General features: G+C 43.3%; 1 protein-coding gene across 2 annotated transcripts; it reads right to left on the minus strand.

Annotated features, from left to right (window-relative positions):
• Positions 1–7623: 7623 nt before the first annotated feature.
• On the minus strand, positions 7624–15873 carry LOC6498544 (protein obstructor-E). Of its 2 annotated transcripts, none has more exons than XM_014906691.3 (6): positions 15763–15873; positions 15561–15625; positions 12173–12413; positions 11986–12104; positions 7916–8312; positions 7624–7861 (listed from the first exon to the last, which is right to left on the minus strand). In XM_014906691.3, exons 2-6 carry the CDS (start codon positions 15619–15621, stop codon positions 7696–7698), a joined length of 984 nt encoding a protein of 327 aa, XP_014762177.1. In that variant the 5' UTR covers positions 15622–15625; positions 15763–15873; the 3' UTR covers positions 7624–7695. The 2 variants fall into 2 exon arrangements, with proteins under 2 accessions (XP_014762177.1, XP_001963032.2); XM_001962996.4 differs by having other exon boundaries at positions 15706–15839.
• Positions 15874–17056: the final 1183 nt, after the last annotated feature.

Raw genomic sequence — 17056 nt, forward strand, 5'->3', positions numbered from 1 at the left:
TGCAGACTGCAAAAAAAGGATAAAAGATAACTGTCGTCGAAGGAAACTCAAGGGTTAGATTAGCTTCGTAAAATGTGCGTGGAGAAATTCAAATTCAATTGGTGTTTCAAGCAAAACGCTATTTTCCAAATTAAACTAATAAACTCTTCAAACAATGTTAGTGTCTGGGCAAGGATACTGGAGGGAATTGAGAGGATTTTCAAGACAGAATCCTTGAGAAACTTTACAGTATAATACAGAAATTTTACTAAAGATTTTAATTTTAAATAGATTCAGAAAGTCAATAGTCTTGTTTGAATTTCTTAATTCATGTTAAATTTATTTAAAATCATTGTGAATAATATTTATTCAAGTGTGGGTACAATGTTTACACACTCCTACGCTTCTCTATGCATAGAAATACTTGCAGCTCCACTGCCAAGTCTAAAAAGCATCACTCCCAGGCTTAGCTACTTTGTTTATAGTCCCCTTTTTCCTTTATTTTGTTCTTTTTTTATCCTCGCAGCTCTTCTGAAATGAACTGCATGTACGCTGATATTTGCCACGCAGAATATTTTAATTAAAAGCAATTTCTACAATGTCAAACAACGTCAACTCTCGGCGCAGAGCAGCGCATAAAGTGTTTTTCATAGCCATAAAGCATGGCAGGATGAACTGCCTCCTGCTTGTCGCCAACATCCTGCTGATCCTGTTTTCAGCCGTCTACCGTCTGTAACCCACTCCGGCTGCTGCTCCTACCCCTGCTTCTGCTCCCACTCCTGCTCCGGTCGTTGATGCTGAAGTGTCAACAAGCTGATGATGTAGGTGTCGCTGGCATATTGACTGCCAAAGGAAGCGCATAGCCCGGGAATCCGGCGAACGGAGAGAAAGGCCAATCAATATGCAAAATAGTCAATATTTGAGACGGCCAAAGGTGTTGGCCGGATGGCGGGCTGACGACGCAGTGATTATCGCACCCTCACTTGACGATTGTCCTGGGCCAGGACCTCGAAAACGTCATTGTTTGACTATTTGCCGTGTTTAGCGGGCGGGCGCAGGCAACGTGTTTTTCAAGTGCCAAGTCCAAGGGCTCTCCGGCACAGCATTTTAGGCGTAAACAAGGACACTGGCGGAGTCGGCACTTGCCGAGCCAACGACTTTGTCTGAATGGCAGACACAAATGCAATCAATTTTACTACCATTGTTGTATGTCCTTGCTGTTGCTCCGTCTAGAGTATCCTGCGAGATACTCAAAACAATCAGGGCTCAAAAACAGCATGAGTGATGTGTCGGATGACGACGCATGTCGAGCTGGTTGTCCTCCTCCTAAGGACCCACCTCCTGTACTTCCGCTTTCTGCGGCACTGTCATCCAGGCTCCTGGGTTCCCAGGTTGCAGGTTGCACTTTTTGTCGGCACTTAAGCGCCTTTAAATATGCAGGACTGGCAGACACACACTCTCGGCCAAGTTTTTTTTTGTTAGCCCAGATTGCTGAAGCTTTTCTAAAGGAGACAACCTGGCAGCTGAATTCTGAATGCAGCAGCTCGCTATAGAATGGCTTCTAAAGGATTGCTCTCGCATATTAAAGCGCCCCAGGACTTATGGTCGTGTTTCCTGCGAAAAACAAAACAATAAAATCCCACCTCCACTGGCAATTCCAAAAGGATTGCCGATTTCTAAATGATAAGTGCCGAAATTCATTTGCTTATCGGAAGGAAAACTTTCGGCAACTAACGAGACTCCATTATTGTTAGTATTGCGTCCTGCTTTAAATCCTTTGCCAGAGCTTCGCCAAAGACAGTGGCGTCGTCTGTTGGGGGCAGAGGAGACTGTCAAGGGCGGCAGTCCAGTCACTGACCGCATACATTTTTTAAATGCTCCCCAAAGTATGCTCCAGAATTTATATTTTGTTTGCAAATTGTTTGCCAGTTTTGGCCAGGCCCATGGAGTCTATATGAGTTTCTGAGGTGGCTTAAAGTTGTTGATATTGTTGCCCAAAAACTACTCTTCCCACTAGCCCACACAGTCTCCCCAGTCCACCCTAGTAGTTGTAGCTTTCATTGTTGCCAGCCTGTCGGAATAAAAGTTTGCAATTTCAGGGCACTCTCATGTTTGCACTGGCAAAAGTGAAAACGAAAATGAAAATTTATATGCATAATTTGCTAAAATTTGAATAATACACCAAATACAATATTCCTAACCACATTCAATGAAAGTTTGCAATTAAATTAAAATGTTGGCAACATCAAATGCAGGAAGCACAACAATGATCCTGTTTCTAATTGGAAAAATAGCTCTATTTTAAGACTTTATTCAATTCAAGAGTGAATTTAAAAAATGAGATTATTGTATCAATTTAAAACTATTTATTGAACGTTTTTAAAGAAGAAAGAAAAAGGTTTAAACGTTTCGTAAAACTGGATAAGATTTTGTGTAAATTGAAACCTCCACGCCATTGGCGTCAAGATTGTGAAATTATTTTAGAATTAATTCTATAAAAAAACACCTTTTTATATAAAATAGTTACTGAACATAAATCTAAATTGCTTGCAAATAAAATATCGATTAAAAATAAAGACTTTAAAACAAATCGTATTTAAAATTTTACAAAAAGTTTCTACTCCACAAATATTTAAAACATTCTCCCATTAAAGGTAATCCTTTAAATACTTTAAATAAATATATGCTTACCACAAATACAACCCATTTTGGCCCTTTAATTTTTCCCTAACAAACTAGTTTATAATGCCTCCCTTGGGGACCACCATGACATCATCTATTAACTGCAGAAATCCGTGTTTTCACCAATCCCTCAGCAATATTCATCAAATTAAAAGTGCGGCTAGCTAGTCGACCGCCCACATCATCGGCTGCCGAGGCGAGTCCCTAAACAGAAATGCCATAAAATTCATAAATTACAAGCTTCGCCACGCCCACAATTTGACCACCAAACTCGACAACCCCATCCCGATAGGAGGTGGCGCCACAGATGTGCTGCTCATATGCTAATTGCAATGGACACGTTTTTGTTGGGTCGGGTAGGGTCGGCGCGGACCGCAGAACACACACAGAGCTCACAGTCGAGTTAATTTCATTGCTGAATTGCGACTCAAGGGCAATATTAACATGAAAATTATGAACCAGCGGGGGCAGGAGCTGGGGGCCTCAGGTCCAGGGTAGGGGGATGCTGGTAAAGCAATGAAAAGTGACAGCCGCCGAAAGACTAAAAACTACTAAACCACTACATACATCCATTGCAACGATACTCACAACATAAACAGGCCACTAAAAACAAATTGCGAGTGGTATGGTCTTTTTTTCGATGTATGTATGGGCGGGGTGCATCGCAATAGCCCGTGTCCAGTGTCGCCTGTTCGGTGTCCTAGGAAATGGCCCCCAGCTTAGGCCCGGCACACAAAAACAAAGAAACCCATTTCTATGGGGCGCAGAGGCCCCGGGTGCATGTGCCGAGCTGTCGGAACATTTCGCCGCAGCGGTGCACTCTGGTCCCTCATCCCGGCCAGTCACTGGTTACCAGTTACCAGTGACCAGTTGCCAGCAACCAGTGAACAGTGACCACTCCCATCCGTTGACAGCAACTGACCTGACCTGCCCCATCGCTTGGCTTCAAGTGCAGCCGGAATTCGGGGGGAAAAACAGTTGCTAGATTTGCCGAAAAAAGAAACTATTAAGCAGGACTCTGATAGTTCAGGATAACTAAAACTAAACTTTGAAAATATTCATTTTCCAGGTAATTAAAACGAGTTAAAACTTCTCGGCAAAGTTTTGATTCTAAGCCAACACAAAATTTGGCCGCAACTTGGAGTTCGTTTTTGGCGAAAACTTAATTAGCCACAGATTCAATTCAAAATAAAAGTTTATGAAGCAATCAAAATAGAATTGCTTAGCTTAAGTGAAAGATTCAATAAATGTATCAATGTTTAAAGGATAAGGAATTATAATGAACAAATAAACTAATTTTTGCTATCAGTATACAGAATTTAAAACTAATTAAAACTTATAGTATATATGCATACAGAATGCATTTTTTAAATATCCACTTCCCAGCTAAAATTTCATCACTCTTGCCTCCATTACTACCTTTCAGCCCTGCTCCTGCTCCTGCAGGACCCTGCCTGTCAACTGGTATCGCTTGAATTGCATATTTTGCGGCGCTTAAACAACGAACACAATGCCCCCAAGTTGAGGCCTCGACGGCAAAACAAAAAGCCAAGCGCAAAAACCAAAAAAATTGTGCAATTTTATATATTGCATGGCTCTATGATTTATGCCATCATCATAATAAATTCATGTGATTTATATGCGTAGCCTAAGGCGAGCCGGACGATCCCAATTCCAGTGTTTAGCTGCGGTAACTGTACAGGACTACTAGGACATAGACCAGTTACCACATACCAGTTACCCTTACCCTTTACCAGCTACTAGCCATGTATCTGCCCGTTCAAATTGCCTTTTCACATTAATTGCAATCCAGAGGATACAAGGATGTACATATCTGTGTGTGTACATAGGAAATTCATAACTTTTGACAGTTTTGGGTTGGCATTTGGCTTGTCCATTTGACAGTTTTAAAGTTGGCACAACATTACGTTGGCCAGACTTTCGGGTCCTGCCCCCGGGGACAAGACGCATCGTGGGTAAAGGGGGGGCCACCTGCAGTTTGTTGGCCCAAAAGGCGCGGCAGACACTCCAGCGATAGAGCCACAATTGATTTCTATGCTGCCTGCCACTTGCCACGCGGCTGGGCGGCTATAAACTCGGTTCAAAGTTTAGCCAACGCCTGTGCCGTCTTGAGTCTGCAACTCGTGGCTTACATCAAATTGAAAACTGGCCAAGACCCAAAAGTTTTGCTGCAAATTGGCTGTCAGGAATCCATCCTTCCACTAGCTGCGGCTTCTGCCACTAACGTGGCGCTTATGAATATGCAAATTGACAGGCGACAGCCGAAAGGATGCGTCAGGTGTGACGTCAGTCTCTAGTCTCTCTAGTTCATTATACTTTGTCCTGGCAGGATGCGCAGGGTGCACCATTTAATTAGCAAAACTAAAGAAGTAGCTGGTTTGGTCCGGTCCGGGGCGTAAGTTTAATGAACTAGGATAAGATGAGATGGTGGCGTCCATACTCATAACCGAAATCAAAAGCAGGATCCGCAGGACACCCAAAACGGACCGCCCCCAAGGCGGTGTCTGCTCAAATTAGCCAGCACAAGGCGCCGAAAAGGATACATGAAAGTGGTCAACAATTACACAAGGCCCGGTTAAGGACTCGTAAAGAAGGCGAGTTCCGGAAAGGCGACTGGGAAATGGTGAAAATAGGAAGTGGCAAAAGGAGCCCAAGAATAAGCGGCAAACGACCTCAATGAATGACATTTAATTATTTCATCAAGAAAGCAAATAGCCCGAGGGCCAAACAATCAACTTTTCCCCAGCATACGGCACAATACCTCGCTTTCCTTGCTATTCTTTCTTATTTTCTTCCCGGCTCTGTATTTTGGGAAATAATGCCGGACGAGAGGAGGGAGGACGTGTATCAACTACCAAAAAAAAGATGCTGGTACTACAAATGGAGGCTTTGGGCCTTTAACGAAATTAACCAGATCAGAGAAGCCTCTGACCTTTAAGCTTTAATGTTGAGGTTCTGAAACTGAAGCGGTCAGCCACGTTCTTTATTTACGCTGATAGTGCACTCGGATAGTGACATTCGGATAGTATTTCTTGACAATAACGATATAAAACATCGTAAATAGTGTTGGCTAATCTGTTTGAAGAACTTTTTCCGATTTATTGGATTGGAAACCTACAAGTTCGATAATCAAAGTAAAATCATATTTAGATTTTTTCAATTATCATAAAAACTAAATAATGAACCCTTTTGGAGCCACAACGTTCATCAATTAATCAGTTCCGGCAAACAGACTTAACCTGTTCGGAATGCAAGCCAAATCGAGATGCGCCCAAGGACACTTGGAATAGGATGGGGCTCTGTTTGGCCAACAAGTCCAGTGTCTCCCCTAAGGGGTCTCCCATCCGAAGCTCTTCCGTGCCTGTGACAATTACGCAAATTGTTGTTGTCATTATGTAAATACTTGTTTGTGTCAAATTTGACATTTGATAGGAGCGCACGCTGCTGCCTCCGCCTCCCACATCTCCCAGGGGCTATCGTCCGGTCACAGGCCAAGGAGGGGCGTGGCACACTCGCGCAATATGTCAAGCGGCAGGTGAGCCAGGACATGTCCATGTTACACTTGATTAAGTAGGCGCTGAGTTCGACGAAATGCTTTTTAGATGGACTTCCTCTGGACCGGAAAGGTGAGGCAGCGGGGGCCACGGTGGTGTGGTCAGGAGGGCGTTTGTCAGTGTGTGTGGTTCATTGTCGAGCTGACACGTTGGGTGGAACATCAAGGACATATAGGATACACGCCATCGGGGTTCACAGGACGTGCCAAATTATTGACAACAAGGAGACGATCCTATGCCTCGGCTCCGAATGACTTCACAAGTGCGTCACCTTAGTGCTTTTGTGTGTACATATGTGCTGGTTGATTAATTAGAGGCAGCTCCACGACAGACATGTATCCCTGTGTCCTTTGGGTTCCTGGCGGGCGGAAAAAGGTTCCGGTCAGGGTGTCACAAGTCGAGGTTTGATGACCCGTAGCTGTGGTTGATTAACACCCGAGAACACAACACCCTTAAAAGCATTTTAAAAGGGAATCCAATTTGTTTGGGCACAAATAAAATATACAAAGAAGCCTTTACTGCCAGGAGCTAGCCAATTAACCCACACTAACATGCCCCTCCTAGCTAGTCAGGACATGTAGAAAATCCATTTACAGTTGCCCCAATCCAATAAATAAATGAATTTAAGGAAACGTTCAAGGATTGCCAAGTGGAATGTCATCGTTTTCTCAGATTTTACGTCAGTGTTTAAACAATAAGAATTGTGCTTCCCTTCTGCGGCGGTATTCCTAGACCTGCCCGCACACTCCTGTCCTCCGAGTCCTGTCCTCCACCCTTTCACCCATTGTGGCAGTGGCCACTGTAAATCTCGCCTTTCAACTGCTTACAATTTCCACAATGCAATTTCAATGCGTTTTATCGAATGCTTCTTGTCTGCCAAACGTCATACACATGTTCGTCCTGTTCCTTTTTCTCTTCTTTGGCGCTCCTGCCATGCGTGTGCTTGTGTGTGTGTGTGTGTGTACTGTACTGTGCAAGTGTACTGTATCGAGTTGTTGCCATTTTGTTGCATACTTTTGTGCACGCTCATCGGCAAATTGAATTTATGCGCTGCAGGCAATGTGAAAAACTCTCGGAAAGAGCTGGGCAGGGACAGGCATTGATTTCGTCATGTCAGTGGAGGGGATGCTGGGGACACAAGGCGGACACTGGGGGGTATAGAGTGGCCAAAGGGGGAGCTGACAGAATGCAGCGATTGTGAACACTGTATGTGCATAAAACTTGTCGTTTTGGCACCACATCAACTGCTCCTCACACAAATTCCCATGCATATTACATTCGCAGGGGCTTCTGGTAGGAGCGCCAGGCTAATTCCTCTACCATCCGCGGATTGCCCTTCGGCAGCGAACTTCGCAACACCGTACTTAGTAACATATACGAGTGCTTGTACCTCTGGCACGCTTTTTAATCAATCAGTGGCAATCAATGGAATTTGCTTAAAACTAAAACCAATCGCGGATCACTCCTCCTCTTCCTCAGGCTCCACTGGAGCCCGCTTGGGCGTGGGCTTGCGCCTCGAGGGACCGCGGACGCGTGGTGGCTTCTTGGTGGTCGTGGACTTGGGCTTGGGGTTCTCCAGCTCGTCGAGCTCGGCATCGGTCAGGCGATCCTTGTACCAGTCGGCACTAGAAAAATGTAAAGATTAAATAAAATTAGAGGTATATATCCCCTTTACTTACCACTCGGGCACTTTACGGGCCCAGTCGCAGGTCTTGTTCTCGTCGTCGAAGACCTGGCCCAGCTTGCAGCCGTTCCTCCGGGGCACGTCTCCATTCACACACACGTAGAAGAACTGGCAGTCATCGGGATCGGCGTAGCGGGGATGGGTGACCGCAATGCTCTCGTTGACCTTGGGGCACTCGAACTCGAAGATGTCCTCCGACTTGCAGCCGGTCACTCCGACCTCATCTGGCCAGGTGCAGATGCCGGTCTTGGGATTGAAGACCAAACCGGCCGGGCAGGTGATCATGTTGAACTGACCGTCGACGCAGAAGTAGAACTTGTCGCAGATTCCGGGCTTCTCGTGGCCAAAGTATCCGTTCTTGCGGGGACAGTGGAGCGACGATTGGGGGGTTTCTGTAGGTTTAGTCGAACAATACGGAAAAATTAGAACTCGCAAGCGAAACAACTGAATAATCTGAGTCAGATTATATACTTATTACTTAATAAGTATACGTCCCGTATTCCTTTTTGGAATCCGTTTTTTATTAGTTAAAATATCAGCTAAAACGTGCATTAAAAGTGCACGTTTTTAAACAATAAAAAATCGTATAAAACCGGGTCCCAATTTTTTCCGGTTTTGGCCGGAAATATCTCGGCCATTTCTTAAAGGATTTTGGAAAGGGATGTCATTTTGCAATCGGGACACCGATATCCTTCGATCTGTATCCCAGGATTTTGAAAATCGGGCAAAAAAAATTCGACCCGATTTTCGCGATTTAGGCAAGGGGTACCATCAGGATTTTTTGCAAAAATCGGCTGCAATTTTTTCGTCGGATTTCTAAAATCTTTCGATGCAGATCGAAGGATAATGATGTCCTGGTTACAAAATGACTTTCCTTTTCAAAATCCGTTTGGAAATAGCCGAGATATGAACTTGAAAAGAAGCGCCTTGGCGGCCAAAACGCGGCCCAAATTTCTTAAAAATCGTATGGCAGAAAATCTGAAGTACCAGGCCAACAGAAACCAGCAGAAGGTCGCTAGAGGAAGCAGTTTCAAGCAGTGCTGTGACGTCAGAGCAATTAATTTTTTCTACTACCTAGGGGGGGAGGGAGACAAATCTATTTGACTAAGGTAACGGCCGCACTCTGCCTCCCTTTCCACCTAATGGGATCACGGCTTCAATTTAGGGTCCATGGGGGGGAAAGAGATAAAGCGAAACACACAGGTACAGGTAGACAAGTTAAGCTTCAACAGTGATGGGGGAGCGGAAGTAATTTGGCACGACATTTGGCACGCCATCTTGGCACGATGCGCCATTCGCCATACGATCCAATGCATTTTCACTCACGCGAGGCCCAAAACGTGACACGCGCAGAAAAAACAAAGGTGCCATTTTTACTTTGCCATCATTAGGTGCAGATTACCGTTCTGGACTGGAAATTAGAATGCAGGGATTGGCGCAATGTCGGCCATCATGGATCGGAGTACCGTTGTTTTCAATTTAACGCCAGAATACTCACGTTAACCCTTCACTGGTCTTTATCCTAATATTTTATATATTTATTTTAAGTTAAATACAAAACTGCCAATTTAAACGACTAAAACACTAATTTAATTGAGAAGATCGGATTAAAAATTCGTCATAATAATAAGGAGACAGTTGGGTAATTATTTGTTGTCCTAACAATCAAGCCTCCTCTGAGAAACTTGCATCGGAATATGAAGCCCATGGGGCCAGTTAAGGGACAATCGCATAATTTTTGTGTCGAACCTAGGGTGAGGGGGTGGTGGAAATCCACCTTCTGCTGGTTTCTGTTCGCCTGGTACCTCAGATTTTCTGCCATACGAATTTTAAATAATTTGCGCAGCTTTTTGGCCGGCACATGTTGCCACTTTTCAAAGAAATATTTTGGCCATTTGGGAACGGATTTAAAAATTTAAAAAAATATAATTAAATAATTTAATATATATATTTAATAAAAATATATATTTTTATAATTAATTTCGTCCCAATTACCCTTTATTTAATCATTTTATTAATGTCTCTGCATAAAAAGCAGGCCAGCGGCGCCAACATTTTTCCTCGATTTCAGTCAATTTTGCCCGTGGCTAGATTTGAAGTACTAGGCGAACAGAAACCAGCAGAAGGTTGCCGAAAGCAAGCAGTAAAAGCAGTTCAATGACATTTTTCTGACTTGGCCAGGTGTGAGAAAGGGAAGAAGGCCGCTTAGGGTGGCACTCTACCCTCCCATAGTCCCTTAATGGAATGCGGATCACTGAATCATGTCCATTGGGGGGAACGAGATAGGGCAATCGAGCGGGACAGGGAGACAAATTAGGCTGCTGTAGTGATGGGGGAGCAGGTGTGATTTGGCACGACATTTGGCACGCCGCCTCGGCACGATGCGCCTTCCCCATAGGATCCAATGCATTTTAGCTCACGCGAGCCCCAAAACGTGACACGCGCAAAAAAACAACGTGTGTCGTTTTAACTTTGCCATCATTAAGTGAATATTACAGTTCTAGCCTGGAAATTGAGATGCAGGGATTGGGGAACAGTCGGCCATCATGGATTTCAGTACCGTTCTTTGAATTTTTAGCAAGAATTACTTGAAGCATATTTCCCATTAGAGCGAAAGGGAGGCAAAATCCCGCCATAAACTAATGCTGTCTCCCTTCCTCAGAACAGAAAATTCGATGAACTGCTTGAACTGCTTGGTTTCGGCCACCTTCTGCTGGTTTCTGTTGGCCTGGTGCTTCAGATTTTCTGCCATACGATTTTTAAGAAATTTGCGCCGCATTTTGGCCGCCAAGGCGCTTCTTTTCAAGCTCATATCTCTGCCATTTCTTAAAGGATTTTGGATAGGGATGTCATTTTGCAATCAGGACACCGATATCCTTTGATCTGTATCCCAGGATTTTGACTTTCATATTTTCTCCCATACGAATAGCAATTTGCGGCGACTGCCTGCCACCGCTGGGACATCTTGCCAAGCTTCAATTAAAATCTATTGCATATCTTGGCCATTTCTGAATAGATTTTAAAAAGTAATGTAATTTTGTCAAAATTATTTGACGGGTGTCCTTTTTCGTTGTGCACTTTCTGTTTTGGCAAATACCTTTTCTTTGCCCACAAAAAACCCTTTCAGCTTTTTGGTAAATATATTACGTGTCCTGGCAGCCAGCACAAATGCTTTACATACATTTATTCAGGAGGACACGTACATATGTGTGTGTGTGTGTGTGCAAGGACATGGCGTCATATGTCAACAGGAGACAAAGGTAATTGAAATTGCTAATGGCCCTGCACAATGTGAACTAATTGCTTTGATGGGTCACCAAATAATTTATTTAAAAACTAAAATGTAGCGTAATATTTTATATTACTAAATTACACAAATGGTTTTAGTTTATAGGAGGAGCGCCACTCTCCAATAAGTTACCAATGTACCTTTAAGTGAAAATCACTCCAGCCTCTAAAATTTCTTGCCGGAGCTTAAATCGTTTTAGTGCCAGCCATTTGGCCAAAGGAGAAACTTTAATAAAGTATTCTGTTGGAAAGTTTGAAGGATGCTACACACACTTGGCACATGTCAGGATATTCTCAGTAAGTTTAAAGCTGCGGGAGGCCAATTCCTGATGCTCGGGCTTAAAATTTCGATGGTGGTGTTGGGTCGTGGAGGGAAATATAATAAAATCACGAATAAAACAAGTCTACTGAGAGGCAAGAGAAAAATAAAAACAAAGCACCTCAAGAACAAAGCCTCAAGACCAAAGACCTATTGACGACAACAATTTGGGTTAACCGCCTCGCATGCCGTTTGCATAATAAATAAGTTACCAAAAAAAAAACCAACTGACAAAAAGACGGCCAAGAAGTAACGAGCAAATAAGTGCGGGCACGCAGCGCGTTTATGGGCTGATTTTGGCCAGAAGTTAGAGGAGGGCCTAAGGAGGAGTTTGGAAGACAGGAGCAGCTTTAAATAAAACGCCGAGCGTGAGATTCTCCAGTCACACGTTGTGCGACGCGCATACGTAACGCGGCACTTACGCCGCACAAATTAAGCAGATTCGGCCGGATACTCACGTAGCTTGGACCGCTTGGTGCAGTCGATGTTGTACGGCAGATCGCACTTCTCCTCAATGGGCGAGTAATCGTTGAAGACCATGCCGTCGGCACACAGCCTTTCCGTGGGCACACCGTCTCTGTAAAACGCAGGTAAGTGGTTAGATCCCTACAGGCTGCATAACTCATACGCCGTGTGGTCACTTACAGGCAGGCATAGTACTTGTCGCACTGTTTGCCGTCCGGATAGAAACCATTGGCCTCTGGGCACTCCTCTGTCGGCTCGTACTCCTTCTCCGCGGCTGTCTGCTTGCGTTTGGGCGTCACCGAGGCCTCCTGGACGGGATCACGGGTGCGGGGCGGCAGGTGACGCTGCGAGGGTGGATGGCCGGGACCCACGCGGAAATTTCCACGCTGCCGCTGCTCCTGGGCAAGGGTTCCTGTGAGTGCTGTGGATAAATAACATTATTATTAAGGTATTAAGGTTAATTAGTTTAAAATAGCAAGTTATGAACACAGAACTAGGCTAGAAGGAGGCTGCTAAACTATTACATACATAAATAAACCCCATATTATCCACAAAATCGATTTAATTCAAGCTTTAAAAGTTTACCGGCAGCTTTAAAGAGTATTCTTTGAAAAGATTTTTAATTTAATTTAATATTCAATGATGAAATAACATATTTATTGGAATATTCAATTTGAAACTGGCTCTCAAATGTTCCAGCAACCTATTTCTAATTTATGAAGTGAAAAATTCAATAGATTTTACGGAACATTTTCAGATGTTTATTAAAAATGCTTTTTCAAAAGCATACCCTAATTTCTCGCCGTGCAACCGGCAGTTTTTGTTTCTTTATTATTTTTTTGTCCCAACTTTTCCACTTTGTTTGCAAGAAACCCGTTTCTCGGGGCTTAATAAACATACACATACCGTTTATATCTATAAGTTAGCGCTTTGCACTGTTGCTGGATTGCGACACAGGCCAGTCGGTCGAATGACCTTAAAAGTGAAAGTCCCCCAGAGATTACAAACCTATAAGACCCATATAAATCACAAAAAAACAGCTGTTTAAAGCCACTTCAGTTGGTGTTTAAAGTCAGCCTTGAACTGGGCCAAAATCCAGGCAGGCCGCTCAACACCAATTGGCGGAAAACCAAGACAAAACCAAACGCTTCCGACATCGACAGAAAATGCATCCACCCAGCTCTCCTCAAGGTAAACCACTTCAATCAGGCGTTGCAAAAAAAAAATACAAAAAATATAGCAATATAATGAGAGAAAAAAAAGCAAACTGGCGAAGAAACAAGAAAAGACAATTTCAATTTTCAAGCCGCATGAACATCAACAATGCCAGCAAGTTGCTGATGCTGATGCTGAGCTGCTGCTGACGTCGACTGGCTGACATTCGATTAAACGTTAATAAAGAAACAATTCCACAGAGCAATTAGTGCGTGAAGTGTCAGCCAACATTTAAGCCAACAGCTACACTGTAGCAACAACAAGTTGTCGTTGTCGTTGCTCCCGTATTGCTGTTGCTGTTGCTCCCGTATTGCTGTTGCTGTTGCTGTTACTGTTGCAGCTGTCGCTTGTCATTGAAACATGTTTCGTACACGAACCGGGACCTGGCGAAAAAAAAATGGGGGAACAAAAACAGCAACAAGAATCATGAAAAGAAAAAGTAGCTAAAGCTTCATAGTTGAGTTGGTAAATACTCTATAATTGCAGAAGAATACCACATTTTTTGGCAAAAAAGGCTTTAAGGATGGACACAATATTTGTATGTTAATGAATGTAGTTTTCCTTTCAGTTTCTGGGCAAGAGAATTCCTAGTTCGACCTGCTAACTACGACTGATGTCCTTTTATTTTTATGGGCCCTGTTTCTTTTTTGGCAGCCGCCCGAGTGTGTCAAGCCGGGCGTCGCAGAGCGTGGTCTATGCGGTTTGGGCCAGGGTTTGGTTTTGGGCCCGAGTTGCTGCTGACTTGGACCGGGCCGTCGCTCTGACAGTCTGTCAACAAGTTTGTCATAGAGTCGGCCCGGCCGTAGTCAACAGACCCGGTCCCGGACCGTTTGTTTCTGTTCCCAGTCCGGTTAAACTAGATTAATTGACTGCCTATGACGGTGTCCCCTGCCGGTCTCAGTCCCCTCTCAAGTAACTGTGATGCTGAACTTTTTATGCCCCGTTTCGGTTTTTCGGGCTTTTAGATTTTGGATTTCGGATGCGAGTCACACACGTCGCCGTTGTGGGTGTCAGAAGGTGGTGCTTGGGAATCATCTTGGGAAAGTGCGTGCATGCCGAGTTCAATGAACATTAAATAGATTAAAAATAAACATACTGGAGCACACCGTTTTTTTTTCATGTCATTCATTGAACTGAGCCGAGATTGATAATAGACTCGACTCAACGCCCCGTGAATTGTGAAATTGGTTGTACCATGAAGTTCTCGTCAAAGGTGTTGCTGGTTTGGATTCAGGGCCACCGAGAAAGCCAAATAAATTATAAACTCTTTGCGCACACATGCTCGCAATCAAATTAAAAGTTTGCCATTGTTTGAACGAGCTCAAGAGACTTTTTCCCTCAATTAACTGAAAATTTAATTTATGCCATATACATATGTGTATTTGAGGACTGTGGAAAGCGAATTGAAATACATTTAATTATGAGCGGATGCTGATGCTCTAGGCTCGGCATGTTCAGTATTTTTCATGGCCATTTTAATATAATTACAAATATTCGGACTACGTTCGTGCAACAGTTGCTTGAATATCAATTTGGGTTTAATTCCGGCGGGCGAGTTAACAATATGCAATTTTAATGTTTCGCATATTTTGGGCACCGGAGACAAACAAATTTTTAATGAGCTTTCACACAATAAATGAGCAGAAAATTTGCCACAAAATTAAATTGCCGAATTTTCAATTGTACAATATATATACGACTGGTTGCAACTTGCAATTGCCATCGAAATAACAACCAGAGCCAAATTCCGAAAACCAAAAACCAAAACCAAAGTTATGCAAATTGCAGACAACAACAGATGCTACAACAAGTGTGACAATGCCCACGATGGATGCCATAGAGCAGCGATGTCCTGTATATAGGATACGAGTATATTCGTATGTTTGGCATTTACACGTGTACTCTGCCATCGAAATCGGACAACAGTTGACATCATGATACGAATGATGCGATGGCCCATTCCCTGGCCCGGTCACTGCAGATATACATAAACATGGACATGGCAAATAATGTTAACAACAATATTTTTCAGCTTAGTTGCTGCCGCTGGAAAAAGTTGGAATGCAACATTTGCATATCGTTGGCAGGGCCATTTGTTGGTCGTCGTTGGTTTGATATTTGCATTATTGTTTGTTTGTATCATTGTTTGTTTGACTGCGGTGAACAATTAGATGGCGATTGTTTGACGACGCGAGCAGAGCATTAAAGTCAGGGCACATTATTCAAATGGAGTTTGTTTATGTCCACAAGCACTCATACGGGCAGCCCAGCCATCCCACCAGCCAACCATCCAGCCGTGCTATTGACGTATCATTAATTGGGAAATGCAATTAAGAGCTTTTTCCACACTTACCCACGGCCAAAGCCAAAGCAAATATGCAAATTTTCACAAACGCCATTTCGTTAGCCGACATCAACCTGCACGTACAAATAGATTATTATTATAAATATCGTAAATTAATATTCTTTCCGGCACTTTAAGCTCGTTCAGGACGCACCACTTAGTTATTTCACTTGAATGGAATTGTAGTACACTGCGAGAAGTCCGCACTCACCAGTCTTCAGGATCTCAATGCGCACGCGTCTCTATCTTAAGCTTGACTGTCCGATCCAGTCGTGTGGGGCTTGGGTTTTAACTCCCGAAGCTTTCCACCTGGCAGCTTTCGAAAAACTGCATCAAGATGGTGGCGCATGCGCAGTTCAGAGCAAACCGGTCCGAGCTTTGTATAAAGCTTTTCACAACAGACTCGATCGATAAATCTGCCTCTCCGAATGTCAACATTAACCCCTTAAGGGTAAATTTTTTCGCAAAAGGATACCCTTATCGGTTACAGTTTACTTAAAGTTTAAAGTTCCAAGATATCATCTCGGCGAAGTCTAAAACCTAAACGGAAGGACAATATGGCCCCCTGCGAAGGCTATATCTTGGCCAATTTCCATCCGATTCTTTAGCAGAACACCTCAAACGATTTTTAGATCGATTCTCCGTCGATCTGCATCAAAATCTAGAAACGAAATATTTTTTAGATTTTTCGCCACATTTTCTGAGCTATCCCCTTCAAAATGGGGAAAGTGCATGGGGAGGACAATATGACCCTCTTGCGATTGCTATATCTTGGCCACTTTCCATCCGATTCTTAAGCGGAGTACCTCAAACGTAGATTAATATTCCATCATTCTGCATCAAAATCTAGAAACAAAATATTTATTATATTTTTCGTCCGATTTTCTGGTGCATCCCGTTCAAAATGGGGACAGTGCATGGGGAGGACAATATCACCCACTGCGTAGGGTTTATCTTTGCCAATTTGATTTTTTCTTAATTTTTGTGAGGGGTCCTCTTAAAAAATAGACAATGTTTGGAGTGGAAAAAACGACGTACATCGAAGGCAATTTCGTAGCCAATATACATCGTATCCTTAAGTAGAATGCGTCAATCGACTTTTATTAATAATATTTAAGCCTCAAAGAACTTAAGTAGGCTTTTTATTTCCCACATAAAATGCTTTTAAAATTTCCCACATAGTATAAACAAAAGTGCATGAAATATAAACATTGCAGGAACATTCTCAAATGTGGAAAATTTGAACTCCAACTTTGCAAAACATAAGCCATCTATGTTCGAAAGAAAGACCAACAAAATGAGTTAACGGCAAACAAATGAGAGGCTGGGGTTCAAAAAACAGGACGATCGACAGGAGTATAAAGCTATCCAACCAGGAGGAAAACGACAGGACAAACAGGACACGGTCATGATATTTTACCCGCACAATGTTGTAACGAGCACAACGCCACACGAACTCTGATGGCAAATTTGTCAAAAAGGCGACAGGACGTGCTTCGTTTCGT

This window comes from Drosophila ananassae, chromosome 3R (genome assembly GCF_017639315.1).
Source record: "Drosophila ananassae strain 14024-0371.13 chromosome 3R, ASM1763931v2, whole genome shotgun sequence".
Taxonomy (NCBI): Eukaryota; Metazoa; Arthropoda; class Insecta; order Diptera; family Drosophilidae; genus Drosophila; species Drosophila ananassae.